Source organism: Vigna radiata, chromosome 6, assembly GCF_000741045.1.
Source record: "Vigna radiata var. radiata cultivar VC1973A chromosome 6, Vradiata_ver6, whole genome shotgun sequence".
Lineage (NCBI taxonomy): Eukaryota > Viridiplantae > Streptophyta > Magnoliopsida > Fabales > Fabaceae > Vigna > Vigna radiata.
Genome location: NC_028356.1, coordinates 6,117,027 through 6,133,050, shown reverse-complemented (window position 1 = coordinate 6,133,050; position 16,024 = coordinate 6,117,027). Strand labels below are relative to the sequence as shown.

The window sequence follows — 16,024 nt, the reverse complement described above, 5'->3', positions numbered from 1 at the left end:
TTTAACCAATTCCAACCTGGGATGCCAGGGGTTCCGTCTCAAGTGGAAGAATTACAGCATCGTACATATAAAAATTAACTCAAATTGAAATTGTAGTCATTCAAGAATCGTTAAACATTGTGGACCATAATTGTTGACAGTAAAGATTCTAGACAAAAAGGAACAAGCAAATGATATAAATTACCCAGTTTTATTTAACCGTACAAATGCCGTTCTCTACTGTGAAAAAAAAAAAAACAAACAAACGAAAAGGCTACAAAAGGAATCAAAGCACCATTAAAATTAAATTGCAAGGTCTTTGTGGGTGTAGACAACGCCTCTATCACCATCTACCACTTGTCCCCTTCCTTTTAGTATCCTGCGTATGTACAAGGCAAAAGACAGTACGTAAAACACGAAGGAAGCACCACATAAAATGGAGGTTTATTATAAAATGATTGCTTGTGATGAAATTCAAGATTCATGCATAGCTTAAGAACGTATTCTAAACTCTAGAGTAGGCTTATAAGATATATTCCGTTAAAAACATGCAGGTGCAGCATCTTTAATCCGGCTACTTTCTGTGATTGTGTTGCAGCAAGTTATTGATATTTAAGATGCGGTTTACACTATCAGTGACAACTGTCAAATGAATGACTGAAAATTTTGATTGTAGTAATTTTATCAGTATAAATTGACCATCAGCCCATACCATCTTGTTGTTAACAATCCCTCAACTCCTACTGGACCTCGAGCATGAATCCTGCTTGTACTAATTCCAACCTATTCAACCAAAAGTGAATTACATACTAAATCAACAACCATAATGAAAAGATTGATTATATAATGCAAACAGTATTTCTACCTCTGCGCCTAGTCCAAATCGTGCCCCATCACTGAATCTGGTGCTTGCATTGTGAAAAACAGCAGCACTGCCAATACAAGACGAACAATATTTACATAAATGCCATTGCCCCCAAGTGTTGATATCTTCTTGGAAAGAAGTGAATAATTTAATGAAAAGTTTTTTTAATATTTACATATGAGCAACTTTGTGAAATCGTAGAGAATAAGAAGCAGCAAAATAGAGAATTAAGAGGGAAATCTTTTATATTATTTCCCTGAAATATTTATTTATTAAATAATAAAAAAAAATAAGATATTTCAAAAGTTACCTGTCTACTTGGCGTAGAAACACATTAGCTACTTCGTTATCTTCAGCAACAATCGAATCAGTATGTGCACTGGCATAAAAAAAAAAAAAAAAAAAAAAACAAAAGATGAGATACTCTGCCATCTAAGCTCGCTACACTATAATAGATTTCAACTGAAATGGAGATCAGCGAAGACAAATGAAAGCAAGAATATATTTCAACATGTTCCCTATCAAGCAGAAAACGACGACGTGCCTTCCATGCAGATTTATATGATCAATAGCTGCATACACGTCATCCACAATTTCGACGGTGCAAGCCAGCGAACTGTACTCATGATGAAATGAATGTGCTTGTGGAATATTTAACAGAGAACTTGCCACAGGTCCTCCATATAATATAACGCCTGCATAAATCTACATACTTTAGTCGTTCCAAAAACTATAAAAGATAATACCTTCAAATTGGTATAATTTGTACCTAAATGGACCCTCAATTACCTAAGCTTTTATATGTTAAAAACGATGCCAAGAAATAACTCACCAGTCTAGTAAGGATGTAAACTGGAGTCCATAAAAGGACAACTGACTAAACCTCGGAGTTGCCTTTCAGTTCTAAATGCCTAAAAGATCATTTTAATTGCTAGAATATTTTTGAACCGACAAAAGCAAAAACTAGGTAACACAGTTTATATATTATTCTTAATCAACATTTACAATTCAATGTCACCAAGGTCTTTTTGAAACAAAGCTTGTTAGGAACGCTCATTTTAGAAATATTCACAGGATAGATAATATGCAGACAAGCTCAAAACCATTAAAAACGGAAGAACTTGTCCTCAATAACTTGGATCCAGGAACTAGCCCTGTAATGTAAATCAACCTAGCACTACTGCAAGTTAGCATTAGCACTATGAAGATCAAATTGCATATTGATGTTTATCTTCTCACCATAACTTGCTCAAGAGAATTCAAGAAAACATAAGTGCTAGCAATACACTCTATCACATTCAAATACACTTGGTTGACATTTATTGAAAATCATGAAACTATTAAGTAAAATTCAAAAGAGAAAGTGAATTCAAATAATTGAGTCCTAATAAATTTCAATTAGTGTTAGAGGATTATTGATAGCATTTCAAGAAAACATACTACAGAGTTCCTAATTATCCATTTAACAAAATTCAGTTTTGTCAAGTATTCCAAGTACGTGCACTATATGTCAGTTGAAAAACGTCAGAATAATCTCTATCAAATCCTTGTGGATAAGAAATCATACCTTCAGTTCGAAGGTCAAGAATGATCTCATTGAGCCAACCTTTCTCTATCAAATCCTTGTGGATAAGAAGTGTTTCCTGAAGTTGAAATTTAAAAACAGAAGTTATATACAGCCGATAATGCTAGCTTTACCAATCTTATAGAGTCACTAGTGCATTTAGTTTACCATGGCATTGCAGGCTGCCGGATAATCAATTTTTGCATCTAATACAATCCGCTTTGCCATCTCCACATTAGCAGACTTATCAACATAGACATGGCAAATTCCATCTGGTTTAGTAACAGCACAGCTTATTAGTCGAAAAAATGAAAGGCATATGGTTTACCATACCACAACAAGCACCGCTTAGACACTATATTCATAGCTTAACTATACTTTTGGCCCATTATATGTGTAAGGTTTTGATCTCTCAGATTTTATTCAAGCCAATTACATTTTAAGAAAAATTTAAATAAAGTTCAATGTAAGATATAAAATTAAATAAACTTAACCTATTTAAAAATATTTAATAAAAATATCATTATAATATTTATATAAAAGTTAAATTTAGTCTCAATTTGGAGAGTATAAAATTACTCTATCTTAAAAAAAATGAATTGAGACAAATAACAAATACAAAAACTAAATTGAAATTTTTCATATGACACTTGACTCAATAGTGACACAAGGCATCACTACCGCATCAGACATCATCTCTCACATGACCCTCATTTGACACATGGCAATCTTCTTTAAAAAAATTATAAAAAATTACAAATTGACATGTGACATAAGTTAACATCATTAGTACTGTACTAAAGAAAATGATCAAATTGAGATTTTAAAAACAAGGACCTAATTGAGATTTTAGAAAAAAAAAACAAGGTCAATCCAAAGTTTAAACCAATTTTTTATATTTTATTTCAAATTTGTTTTGGTTTGAATATTGAATTTTGGGTGGAAGATGATTTAATTTGAGAGGATTAAACAGAAAAAGACGAATTTGATGGTCTAAGGTAGAAATAAATTAGCAGCAGGACTAAATTTGTTTGATTTAAAAAATAAAGGAATTAAATGACTTGAAAAAACTTGAGGGACCAAAAAATTACACAGTACACATTGAAGAGAATAAAGCTCAACTAATGCTATGTTTAAACATTAGCATAATGGTCTTACCAGCATGACCTAAAACAGGAATTTTAGTTGAACTCTTGATCTGAGAAACAAGTTTGTTACTGCCTCTTGGAATTACCAGATCAATTACGTCATCCAGCTGAAAGTTCAAGAAGAAGGTGCCAATGCTTAAGGGGAATAAGTGTATAAAATGAAAACAAGCTTCACTAATTAATTCACCTTAAGTAGCTCAGGGATTTCTTCCCTTGAGGTCACAAGTCCTATAAGTTTTCCACCAACATTATCTGGTATGGCCTCAATAATTACCTGCATCTCAGGCATACAGAATCACCCCATAAATATTTTATTAATGGCGACTGTGAACAAATCAAATTTAAACGGGAAATAGTTTAGAGATTAATTTATTTGGAACCAAACTTTGTGCAAAATTGCATTTGATCGCTTAGCTTCTTTGCCACCTTTCAAGAGAAGCCCATTCCCACTTCGGATTGCCAATGAAGCTATCTGTACAGATGATAGTAAACTACCACTAAAATGTAAATAAACAGCATATAATATAAAGATAACATGACTGTTTTAAGCTCCGAAACCTCATTCATACCATAACATTAATCCCATTATAGATCAAAATTGACAAGTAAAAAAACATCTTAATTTAATAAATTACAAACCTACGCATAAAAGTAAAAAAAAAAAAAAGGAAAGGAAAATAAAACATAATAGAAGTAAAAAATATTATGCTCCTAATGAATGGGAACATATGAAATGAGAAATTCATTACCCCAGCATACCACCCTGTTGCAATACATTGGCATAGAGAATCATCAGTAATTAAAAGTACGGCTGTCAAAATTTATACTCAATGAGTCATTGGGACAACAATGTTCAAGATTATGGAAAATTACATGTCAAGGAAGTATATTATGACTGATTGAAGGAAATGAGTCAAAATATAAAAAGCTCGTATGTCTTATCTAATGTCTATGTATTAAAATGTTCCACTTTTTTTATTATGCAGGTACTTTCAACTCTTACTGCTAAGGAGCGTATGAATCTCAGTTAATTTTTCATAGTCATGATGTCATAAAGCTCATTTGAAAACTCTCACTCATTTGGTAAATAGATCTTCCCTAGGACATTCAAAGCCTGATACTATAAGCAGAAGAAGTAAACAAGGATAACAAATGAATGTAATGTAAAGGCCGAACACCGAGTATAGAGTTAAATGGAAAGTGCCCATTTTTCCTTTCCGGAAAATTGAAGTACTTAACCAAGTTTAAACCAAAGGTGAAAAGAGAACGATAAAAGATGAAAAAGTTTAATTCACCTGTACAAGAGCATCAGGACGTGACTCAAAAACAATAAGGAGCACTCCCAAAGGAGATGATGTCTTTTCCAAAATTAGCCCATCTGAAAGCTGAATAAAAGTGTAGCTGTCAGAAGCCTTATATATCAATATATAAAAAATTTCGTGCAATTGAGAGTGTCCAACAGAAAATTGTTCATTCTTAAGACAAAAACCAAAAGCTTAGTTTAGAACAAAGCATCAATCACACTAAAATTCTATCTTAACTAAAGTTATAAGATTAAAATATGCTGTTAATACCATGACCTAAACTATATATTTCCAGATCAACTTCCCATTACCTCAGTACGTTTTAATACTCGACCAATTGGATCTTCCATATTGGCAATAATTCGCATGTTGTTTGCAAGACTTGCAATCTGTCAGTTATCATAGTTTATCATCATGAATTCTTCAGTTTGTAAAAATATGGATAATTTCTTCTAGAAGAGACTTTCTTGCCTTCCCAGGTTTTAAAGCTAGCCTAGCCACCAAGGATTTTTCATATCCTGCTTCTTGTGCAGCAGTAACATCAGCTTCATTTTCAATCCTGATTATTTTTTCATTTGCTTCCAGGGCATCAGCTATTTTAAGTAAAATTTGTTTCCTTTCCTCTGAAGATAAGGCCTACAAAGTGAAATTAAAACATCAGAATTGCTTCATTAACATCTCAGTAATATCCACGACTTCTCACATTTTATAAATGTGAAGATACCTGGAGCCTTCTGGAACATTCCCTGGCCGCAACAGCCATCTCACGTGCATCAACCTCTTTTACTTGAGCCCACTCATGTGCATCTTTATGGAAGAGAGTTCCTATACGTTGTCCTTGGAGAACATTAATGATATTCTCAGGTGCAAAACCACTGCAAGGAGAAAAAAAAATGTGATAGAAACAAACAGGGACAAACCAACTCGCACAGAAGATCATCAATATAGTAAGTTTACTTCTAACACTTGATCTCACAGTTTTCTTGGGGCATAACGACAAACGAAAAAGTAAAGGAGGGATCTCATAAAGTGATTTTTCCATTCTCTATGTGGGCATGCACATCATTTTCATTTAGATTTACAAACTCAAAACAAGTGGTGTGCGAGAAGACCAAAAGAAAAGAAATTGAAAGGATAAGGAGTAAAGAAGCAGGAAAGTGCAAGCCATTTAATCAATTTTCCATTTCCAAGTAAAGAAGCAGTCTGTTTAGATGTCAAGGCATAACTAACCTATTTCTAATTGAAAACGGCACTGATAAAAAAAATGCATCGAAGTAATAATCTTTCTCAGAAATAGTGTAATAATATTTCTCAACAATATGGTGTAATAGTGAACCTGGTAATAACAACAGGAATGCCAGCTTCAGCTGCATGAACCGCAGCTTTTACTTTGGCAGTCATTCCGCCTCTTCCCACTCTAGACTTGTCACCAAAAGTAATTTCACTTTGATGTTTTTCCTTGTTATATGTATAAATAAGCTTTGAATGTGGGTCACTTGGAGGGCCACTGTAAAGACCTTCTACATCACTCAACAAAACAAGGAGATCGGCTTTTAACTCCAAGGCTAATAAAGCAGATAAACTATCATTATCCCAAAATATACCAGAAGAATCCTGCACAAAAAATGTGCTAACAACACTTAATGTACTTAACTAGATAGAAATGAAAATAATAAAGCAATCAATCCAGGAAGCAGACTCCAAAATAACTATCAAGCTAAAATGAAACCAGTAAAATTTCTAATCTCCGAACAAACAAGTAAAATTGTGCTGAAGGAAAAAAACAGTTTTATTTCCTGTATAAAAATTGTTATTCCCTCCCTCTCGTGTAATACACACATCTAACAGAATAGTTCATAACACCTATGCCCATGATAAAATAATCTTATCTAACTAAAAACTCTCATTTCATATATGATTAACTACACTGCACAGTTATAGCTACATTTAGTGGTGTATTTATTGCTTGATGATATTATATAAAAATAATTAAAGCTTTTGATATTTTAAAGAGACAAATAAAATGAGGGAGGAGTATATGCCAGTGATCAGAATTCCAACAAAATGTTCAGAATATAATCCTTGGATACAGAATCAGCATTCAAGTCTAACAGAACATTAAGGTATTGTTTGAATAAAAAAAATCAATCTAAATACTCATAGGAGAAGAAACCAAAAAGATAAAATGAAATTAATCATCTCTCATATGTTAAAATTTATGCATAAATTAAAATCATATTTTGAAGAGGTTAAATAAGAGTCGATTCAAGTGCGTTTAAGTCAATCATGACTTACGAAAGTCAGCTTCTTATTATCTTTTCCTATAAGTAGCAGAAATTGTCCAAATCGGACCTAGGTATTTTTCTTGTAGGTTGAACCTCGATCATATCATGCCACAAACTAGAAAGAACACATTCAAACTCTTTCATCGGTTCCACGAAAATATTAGGTATTGTCGTCAACAAACCTCATAGGGAGCCTTCCTGGTACTAACGGCATCGTTCTCATTGAACACCGGAATAACCTTCAGCGCCAACAGCGACTTCACAGTCTCAGTAAGCTGCTTCCTGAAATCCTTATCTCGAAAATCGTTATCCGTCACAAGAAGCTGAGCCGATGTCACATCGAGCTGAAACCGCGAAATGAAAATTAAAATTTAGACGCTAGTGTTATTCTCCTAATAAATTTCAGTTTCTCAGACACAAGGTTTTAGTGCAAGACGCAAAATATTGCCAATGCAAAACTGTAATTCTAAATCTAAATCAAAATCCACGAAACTGAATCTAAATTTTGTCGATGAACGTAACTACTAATGAATGCAATAACAATTAGAAATATTTACTTACCTGAGTGAACAGCGTATCGTAGAGAGCCATGAGACTGTTCTGTCCAACGGCAGCGCAGGCCTTGCCGTCGAGTTCGAGTTGGGGTTTCTGAAGGTCGGCGAAGCTGCTGTTGATTAATTTACGGAAATGTAGCCTTTGCCGTCCAATACCGACGGCGCCAGAGGAGACGAGTATAATGTCGTATCCGAGAGAGTTGAGTTGCTTAATCTGCTCGCACAGAGCTCCCAATCTTCCAACCGCTAACCTTCCTTCTTCGCGAGTGACCACCGCGGTGCCAACTTTGATGATCACACGCTTCACGTCCTTCATGAAACCCCGAGAACGATCCACCGCGCTCTCCATGGCTGAGCACTGATACGAGCAATAGCAGAGAAGACCTTCGAAGTACAAAAGGAAAATGGAATCAGTGGAATCCAAGTGAAAATAAAAGCCCAATCACAATCGTACGCGTTTCTCTCCTTCACCTTCGTGGTAAACCCTTCATTAGAAATGGTAATTATGATTATTTTTTTCTAAATTAGAAATCGTTTTTCATTTACCATGTGAGAGAGTCTCATATATATATATATATATATATATATATATATATATATATATATATATATAATTCGTAGCTAGAATTTCAGTTCCGTTGACCACATACTAAACCAGTGAAGAATTTAATTTGAGATTGTATACTATTATTTAAAAAAAAATCATTCGTTCAATATTTTTGTTTCATTATTCTATAAAAAAAAAATATTTGTTTCAAATGCAGTGCTTTCTTTTATTTATAATTTGATTTTTAAAAATTAAAGAAAAATATAGGTTAAAAAGTAAATCAATTTGAATGAGATTACGCTCCTATAAATTATTGTTTAAATTTTATATATGTAACTCTAATAATCTTAATTTCATTACAAAATAAATATATAAACAAATAAGTGAAGATAAGTTGTAGAAGATAATTGGACATATTAAGATATGATTAATGACAGTCGAAAAAAAAGTGCGTGAAAGAAGTTGTATTTAACAAAAGAGGATTTTCAATCATTGAACAATATATAATATTTAAAAGTAAAAATGTTTTGTAATAATGTTAATCAATTACACATTAAACGGAGGAACAAAACAAGAAAATAAATTTAAAATATTTAAATTTATAACACAAGAAGAAATTGAACTTAAAAAATGTCTTCCCCATTTTTTTTGTAAGAGTCAACTTTTGGTACTTAATAAATCTTTACCTACCAAACACCAACTCTAACACATGTATGGGACAAGATATTAGAACATGGTTAATGTAAAAAATATAAGACATGAGGATGTCATTGGTGTATAAAGTCCCCTCTTATAAGTTTTGCTTTGAAATCTTACAAAATCTAAGCATTTATAACTTTTTATTTCCATCTGAATTCTTTATTTAAACAAACGACTAGACTTTAAGCATTTAAAGTTTTTCATAAATAATTTAAAAAAATTATGTCTCACTTGATAAATTTAATAAATACTTATCAAAAAATGTTATAATTTTTTTTATTGAAATTTGGGTAAAATATGATTTTGATCTTTCTAAAATATTTGTAATTCACTTTTAGTAATTTTGGGTAACTTTTATTTATTATAAAAGAAAGTTAAATTTTAGAGTTGTCAAAACGGGTAAACCGGCTCGACCCGGTTCGGCCCACCACGGGTTGGTCACTTAGTGAGCCAACCCAATCCGACTCATTTATTAGCGAGCCAGAAAAACTTGAACCCGGCCCGACCCACCATGTGTTGGTGGGTAAACGGGTTGGTTCAGTAGTCCATTTAATTAATTTTTTTTAAAATAAAAAAAATACAAACTTTCTGTAATTTAAATTTAAACAATTTTTACTCCCAAAAAATTATGTTAAAGACAATTCAAAATAATAATAAAAAGTACAATATAATCCAAATGTCATCCAAAAACAAACACAAAAAACATAGAAATAAATTTCTTATATTCATCATCTTTTTTTGTTCTTGTTGTAACCCTTGACCCTTGTTCATGTTGTCTCCAAATTCACTAATAAAGATTTTTCTAATATCAGAACAATTCGGACAATCAATAAAAAAATATTAGTAAAAAAAGAGAGAACCAGTACTCAACAACATCAACATAAAATTAATAGTTTAATCTGTAACATAATTTTCCAAATTCACAAGATATCAAAAAGAGTTTGTTCAAATAATGTATACTCAATTTGTTTAAATAAAATGAACAAAATCTGATACAAGCATGTTAGAACATGAAAAAATCATTTCATATCTTTAAATCCCCCAGATAAAAAACAAATTCGCAAACCCCTATTTTTGTCATTATATGATTTTTGAAAAAAAAAAGGAAAGAGAATGAGAAAACAAAACTGTGGAGAAAAGAGAAGAAAAAAGGAAGGGTGTTTTACTTGCTCCTTGAAGAATTTTAGTGAAGTGAGGGTGAGAACACCGTCAAATGAGAGCAAGTACCGTGAGAGTGATTTGTGAGAGCAGAGGTTACTTTTTTTGGTATACACTGTGAGTGAAGAAAGTATTTTATTTTTTAGGGTTTCATAAATAAAATAATAAATTAAAAAAATAAAATTAGGTAGGTGGGATGGTGGGCCAATCCGGTTCACCACAGGTTCAACCCGCATGAGCCGGGTGTAAATGAGTCGGGTTGAAATCTGACCCGCATATAAGTGGGTTGTACTTTTCAAACCCAACCCAGCCCGAACCCGTGACGGGCCGGGTTGACTCGCGGGCTGTGACCCATTTTAACAGTATAAAGAAAAGAGGCTTATATTTCTATTGGTAAATCTAATTAAACCTTCCAACCTTTTGCCCTATTTATTTGTAACTTTTTTCATTACAACATCCATTGATTACCCCACTGTTTCATAGTTTGAAGTTTGAATATTACGCCATTTGGTTAGTTTATTTTATTGTCAACCGATCACTCTTTTGAAAAAAAAAAAATATGTAATTTTGTTTTATGTTTACAGTTAATCCAGATTAGATAGCTAAAAGTTTAGAGAATGAAAGATATTGATAAAACTAAACAAGGTTATAAAACACACACGCTTTTACATATGAAGAATTTAATCAATATTTTTCATCATATAATTTATGATCTAAGCTCATGAAAGAAAAAATTAAAGTAAACTACCCATATTGATACGTATGTCATTCAACATTGTAGTTTTGCAGGCACAAAAAACATATAAGATGAAGAATAAGTAAATTATCAATATTTTGAAGAAATCAAGAACGTATTTCACCTCTAAAATTTATATTCCAATAACATTAAATATTATTAATAAAAAAACCTTCAATAAAATCTGTCATTCCAACTAATTTCCATCGACTTGTTGGTACTTAAAAGCTTTTAATTTAATTGATTAAACCTTTTTTTTTGCAACAAAACTACAATTAGCTGCTAAACTCCTCTAATTATTTTAATTATAATTAGATGATACTAAAAACTCAGCATGCATACCATGCTTAAGCTCGCCTTGTGCACTCTACCAAGTTGTTATTGAACTAAAAATAAGAAGCAAGGGTGATCCGAGATACAATGTCACTTTCCAAAGGATGATAGCATGACAAAATTTTGATTCACCATACAAGAAATTGCCTAGGCTCCACGTAAAACAGTTGCTTAAAAAATCAATTAAAAAAGGATTTACTTGATTCTGTATATTTACAGAAACATGCAAAAAGCTCAAAGATACACAGATACTACAAATCATGATCATTCATTATCCCCTTCCTGGGTATTGAGTCTTCCACATTAAGCCAAAATGATACAGAAACTCTGACCGGGCTGATACTGAAATTCGCACTAATTCCTCTGCAATTCTTTACCATTCCATTCTAGTAAATCGAAAATACGCAAAACAATTCTGCTTCAGACAATTCCACTCTCGTCTTGAACAAAGTTAGGCAATGCAGTGAGTTCATAATGACAGTGTTTGGGGCTTATTCTTCACTGCTGCAGAGCATTTTAGCTACGGAAAGAACCAAACCTTGATGAAGATTGCCAAAGCTATTTGCAAGAAAAATGCTGCAATAATCGCCACCGAAAGCTCATTGCCTTCTATGTAAGACCTCAGGTTTAAAGCAACAAAGCTTGCTGAGGCAACACCCGTAAGGAGTATTATAACCCACCGAAGAAACTCAACAGGAATTAACAACAGGAACTGAAAGTATCCAAAGAAATATGAATTAGATCGAAATGTGAAAGTCTCCACAAAGTTAAAGTATGATTAGTGAACTAGTGATGTAATCTCTTATCACAGATTATAAAATTCAGTCACAACTTAAATACAAATATACGTGAAAAGAAGTCACGAATCCAATCTGGACATTGGGATATATTATAAGAACGCAGCACAGAATCGGAAAAAAATTAGTTCTACGCCACAATCCATTCACTACAACGTCATTACCACCTGAGATTTAATGGTATTTTTTGCATGGTTTTATTTTTGGTCAACGTGCTATTTACATGGTGAGGAGGGATTAGAGTCTGAGCCCAAGGCCCTTCGAGCCTTAAAGGAAGAGCGCCTCACTTGTTGAGGCGCTGTCCATTTCAAATTTCGCCTTCAGGGCTAAACATGTGTGGTATAAATAATTGTGCAATATTATTTTTAATATAAAAACCTTCAGAATGAAATTTACCACGTTGGAGAAAGCAGAAACTTACCGAAGACATGATGAAAATGGTGAGAGAATAACCCCACATGCACCAAAATCTTATAAGGCTGGCATTTGAACCCATATACTGAAGGAAGAAGTAGTATGCCAACGGGACCACAATTGCATAACCGTAGATTGAGCATGCAGCCACGTTCATATAGCTGACATCAAAGCTCCACGACGTACTGTTATCAGCATGTTTTTGCATAAGGAACGTAGCCAGATTTCCAAGTGCGGCAAGCACAAACACCAGTGTTGTTGAGATCCATATAAGCCCATATCTATCACAAAAGAATCACAACCTTAGCATCCGATATCCATTAAATGCACCATTTACGATTTTTAGGGAAGGGTGCTGAAAATCTAGTCATGACTAGCAAATGTCCCCTTTTAACTAAAATATATATAGAAAAGCTAAAAAAAAAAGAGAGGGGTGTGAAGAAAAAAAATGTTATGGTAACAGTTTAATTAAATTAAAATTTCCCTCAACTCCCATATATTCACTATGTAATCAAAACGAGTTTCTCTATTTTGATAATTGAAAGTATAAAAGGTAAAAGAATAACGCACAAATCAGGGTTAGCATCTATCTTGCTGAAGAAGTCTCCCGCAACTGGATTAAGAGAACTTATTAATCTGATTACGACAACATCCGTGTCTACATCAAAATACTGTGAATACGATGAGATGCTAAAGACTCCTCTCCAGTTGTTTGCTGGCTGTTGTTCAAAAGCTTCTGTATAGATGAAGAACCAAGAGAATAGTGAACACCATTTTGATATCAGCAAGTGACCATGAAAAATGAAAATAAATGAGCACTATTCGCAAATCTGATTATTGAATCAATATGGGTGTGAACCTTGGTCAATGGTTACACTAAAATTTGTACATAATATAAAATCCAGAAAAAAAAAATTGACATAATGTCCGGAACTATGACACATAAGATATGCAATTATTAGTGTTGACTGTCTTTAATGATCATAACTGGGTGGGCAATTTAATGAAATTGCGTAACTTTTAAACTTTGTTTTACTTTATTCTACTATAAATTCTTTGTAAGTCTAATTAGGGATTGTTTTTCTTACCATTTGAACCCTGTTATGCAGGTATAAAGAGAAAAATAAATTTTATTATCTAAGTGACAGCAATGCATAATAGCTTTCTCATCAAGTAGCACAAGGCAAAAGGGGTCAAAATATAGCTAAACTAAATAGATAATTAGGTCAAGAATGGAAATAAAATAAAATAAAATAACTATTTATTTTGAACTTAATTCTAGGACATATTTAAGCAGTTCACATTGGCTTCATAGCCTGGAAAGAACAAAGGTAAAAGGAACAGAGATTAAACAACAATACTTGAGAGTATTGAAAACAACTTTTAAGCATGCATAATATTAAAACAGTAACACATTAAAGAAATTGAAGAATATGCTAACTCTTCCCCAAACGATAGTTGATTAAAGATATGGGATTATATTTGGTGTTTCCTACAATTTCAATAGTTAGGAATGGGTGAAATTCACTAATGACAACTAATTTAGAAGATATAACACAAATCAGTAGACAAAATCATGAGACTAGGCAACAGGGAGGGACTGCTTGAAAGTTCCAGTTAAATTGTTCAGCTGTAAGATGCTTACAGCTAAAAAAAATAGAAAACTCCTGATCCCCTCCATTAGTCATGAATTGACAATACAGTATACCGATTAGTGTCTCACTGTCATGTACTAATGTCACCAGGAAACAGCCATAGACTACCAATATATTGTTAAATCATTTAAAAGAAGAGAAAAGGAAGAGAGAAAAATCAGATAAAGAAACAAATCTCTGAACTCTCCAAGTCACAAAAATTAGAGAACATACCAGTTCGGCCGCCAACCGTTTGATATCCAGTTCCTCGGTCTACTCCATTGTTTGGAGGGAATATTTGCATACTCGCATCAGTGGCTACATGCATCATATATATGTGTTCATAAGCAACTAGAAGCACTTAAACTTTAAAAGTAGGAAATACAAGAAACGGAAGCTTGATGCATAAATCCATACCCACATGTTTCGTGGTATTATTTTCTTCAGTAATGACAGCCTGAGTACCAAACAGATTAACAGAACCTGTTACTTTACTATCACAAAGAATCACACAGGAATAACAGAATGATTATAAAGTAACTAGATCACGCATGCTCCTCAACTAAGTAACTTTTCCATCGCTTCAACATGAACCATAAAAATCAAAATTATGAGTTAACAAAATCAATTAATGCCAATATCTTAAAATCACAAACACATTAAACGGAGGCGCCGCAGTTCTCTTACTTAATTTAGAAATGACCTTACACTACAGCTCTAGCTATTTTATAATCGTGGAATCAACCAATTACACTTGTCATTCATAATTTCACTTCATCCCACTCCTTCCGCTAAATTCCCACACAATTAACTTAATTCCTAAAAAAATATGAAAACAGTTGAAGACGATCGAGCATGCAGAGAGTGAAGTAAAGCGATATGACAAGCAAAGAGCGCAAATTAGAAAAGAAAAAAGAAAAGATGCTCTCGCTTACAGGAACTGAACCGAGCAAGTGGCTAGTGGGAAGACCGGTGTAGGAAGACTCCTCCATGGAAATCGATACAATGCAGAGAAAAAGCGCAAGTGAAGACGACCTAATTAGTTCAGAGAAGCATTGAGGGGGTTCGGACTGGGAATCGGAATAGAGCCCTAGATAGCAGAACGAAAGTTGTTTTTCCTATCGTCGTTTGGAAGGAACGTGTTGCAGAGGGAGGACTCTAAACAAAATAGCGTGCTCTTTCATACACAGGATTGGACCCCACCCTCAACTTCAATTCGCCGGGTCAGCCAAGCACGTACCTAGCACCTTTTTTAAATTTAATAATTAATAATAATAATAATTGTTATTTTCACTTTCTCCGGCTTTTTCCAACTACGCTCGCGTAATTGGGCTTCAAGAATGGGCCCGATCTATGGGCTCCGCTACTTTTGGTTCAGCTTTTTAACGAAGCGCACGTGACGCATGTGGGTTTATGGATTAAATTATTAAGACTTTTTTTAAAAAAAAAAATGACTATCCACTGTGAGGGTGACTAGGTAAAATTGTTCTTTTTTACTCTTTTCTTTAGTAATTTTATTTTTGAATATTATTTAAAAAGTTATTTCGAAAAATGTCTGAGCCCGGGTTCGAACCGGGGACCTCTAGTGTGTGAGACTAGCGTGATAACCAACTACACCACCCAGACAAGTTGATGCTAAATTATAATTCATTATTAATATTATTATTAATTTAATTTTATAATGAACTTAGGCAAGAGGGATGGCAGTGTTTGTGAGTAGAGTGGGAGGAGTGACGCGTGTGTTGGGTGACACGTGGAGGGCACGTCACGAGCGGATGAGAAAATTGAGTGTGGGCGCGAGCACGCACTTCCAGTGAAACCAGCCTCCTCTGCCGTTGGATGCGTTCAATACTATTATATATCAGCTGTGGCTCAGACGCCGCAATACGGTAAGATACGCTATGGTGCAATAGATATAAATTGAACACGTGGTTTCGACATTATAATATTTGTTGTCGAATTTTACAAATATTATATATTGTTACGTTAATTATGATTTTGTATTTG

The 16,024-nt window shown here is 33.4% G+C and overlaps 2 protein-coding genes and 1 non-coding gene across 3 annotated transcripts; all 3 read right to left on the bottom strand.

Moving 5' to 3' along the window:
• Positions 1-84: 84 nt before the first annotated feature.
• LOC106764975 (delta-1-pyrroline-5-carboxylate synthase) lies at positions 85-8,191 on the bottom strand. Its single transcript, XM_014649439.2, has 17 exons — positions 7,707-8,191; positions 7,328-7,489; positions 6,197-6,474; positions 5,585-5,735; positions 5,332-5,496; positions 5,172-5,249; positions 4,852-4,941; positions 3,942-4,028; positions 3,744-3,830; positions 3,567-3,663; positions 2,577-2,680; positions 2,412-2,487; positions 1,389-1,539; positions 1,155-1,223; positions 845-911; positions 692-762; positions 85-358 (listed from the first exon to the last, which is right to left on the bottom strand). The coding sequence occupies exons 1-17, from the start codon at positions 8,046-8,048 to the stop codon at positions 283-285; spliced, it is 2,151 nt and encodes a 716-aa protein (XP_014504925.1). The 5' UTR covers positions 8,049-8,191; the 3' UTR covers positions 85-282.
• Positions 8,192-11,245: 3,054 nt separating this feature from the next.
• Positions 11,246-15,241, bottom strand: LOC106763919 (protein YIPF1 homolog). The gene is made up of 6 exons (XM_014648098.2): positions 14,953-15,241; positions 14,435-14,474; positions 14,252-14,335; positions 12,954-13,119; positions 12,391-12,664; positions 11,246-11,884 (listed from the first exon to the last, which is right to left on the bottom strand). Exons 1-6 carry the CDS (start codon positions 15,007-15,009, stop codon positions 11,693-11,695), a joined length of 813 nt encoding a protein of 270 aa, XP_014503584.1. The 5' UTR covers positions 15,010-15,241; the 3' UTR covers positions 11,246-11,692.
• Positions 15,242-15,569: 328 nt separating this feature from the next.
• On the bottom strand, positions 15,570-15,643 carry TRNAV-CAC. Its single transcript has one exon. It is a non-coding gene; the product is annotated as a tRNA-Val (tRNA).
• Positions 15,644-16,024: the final 381 nt, after the last annotated feature.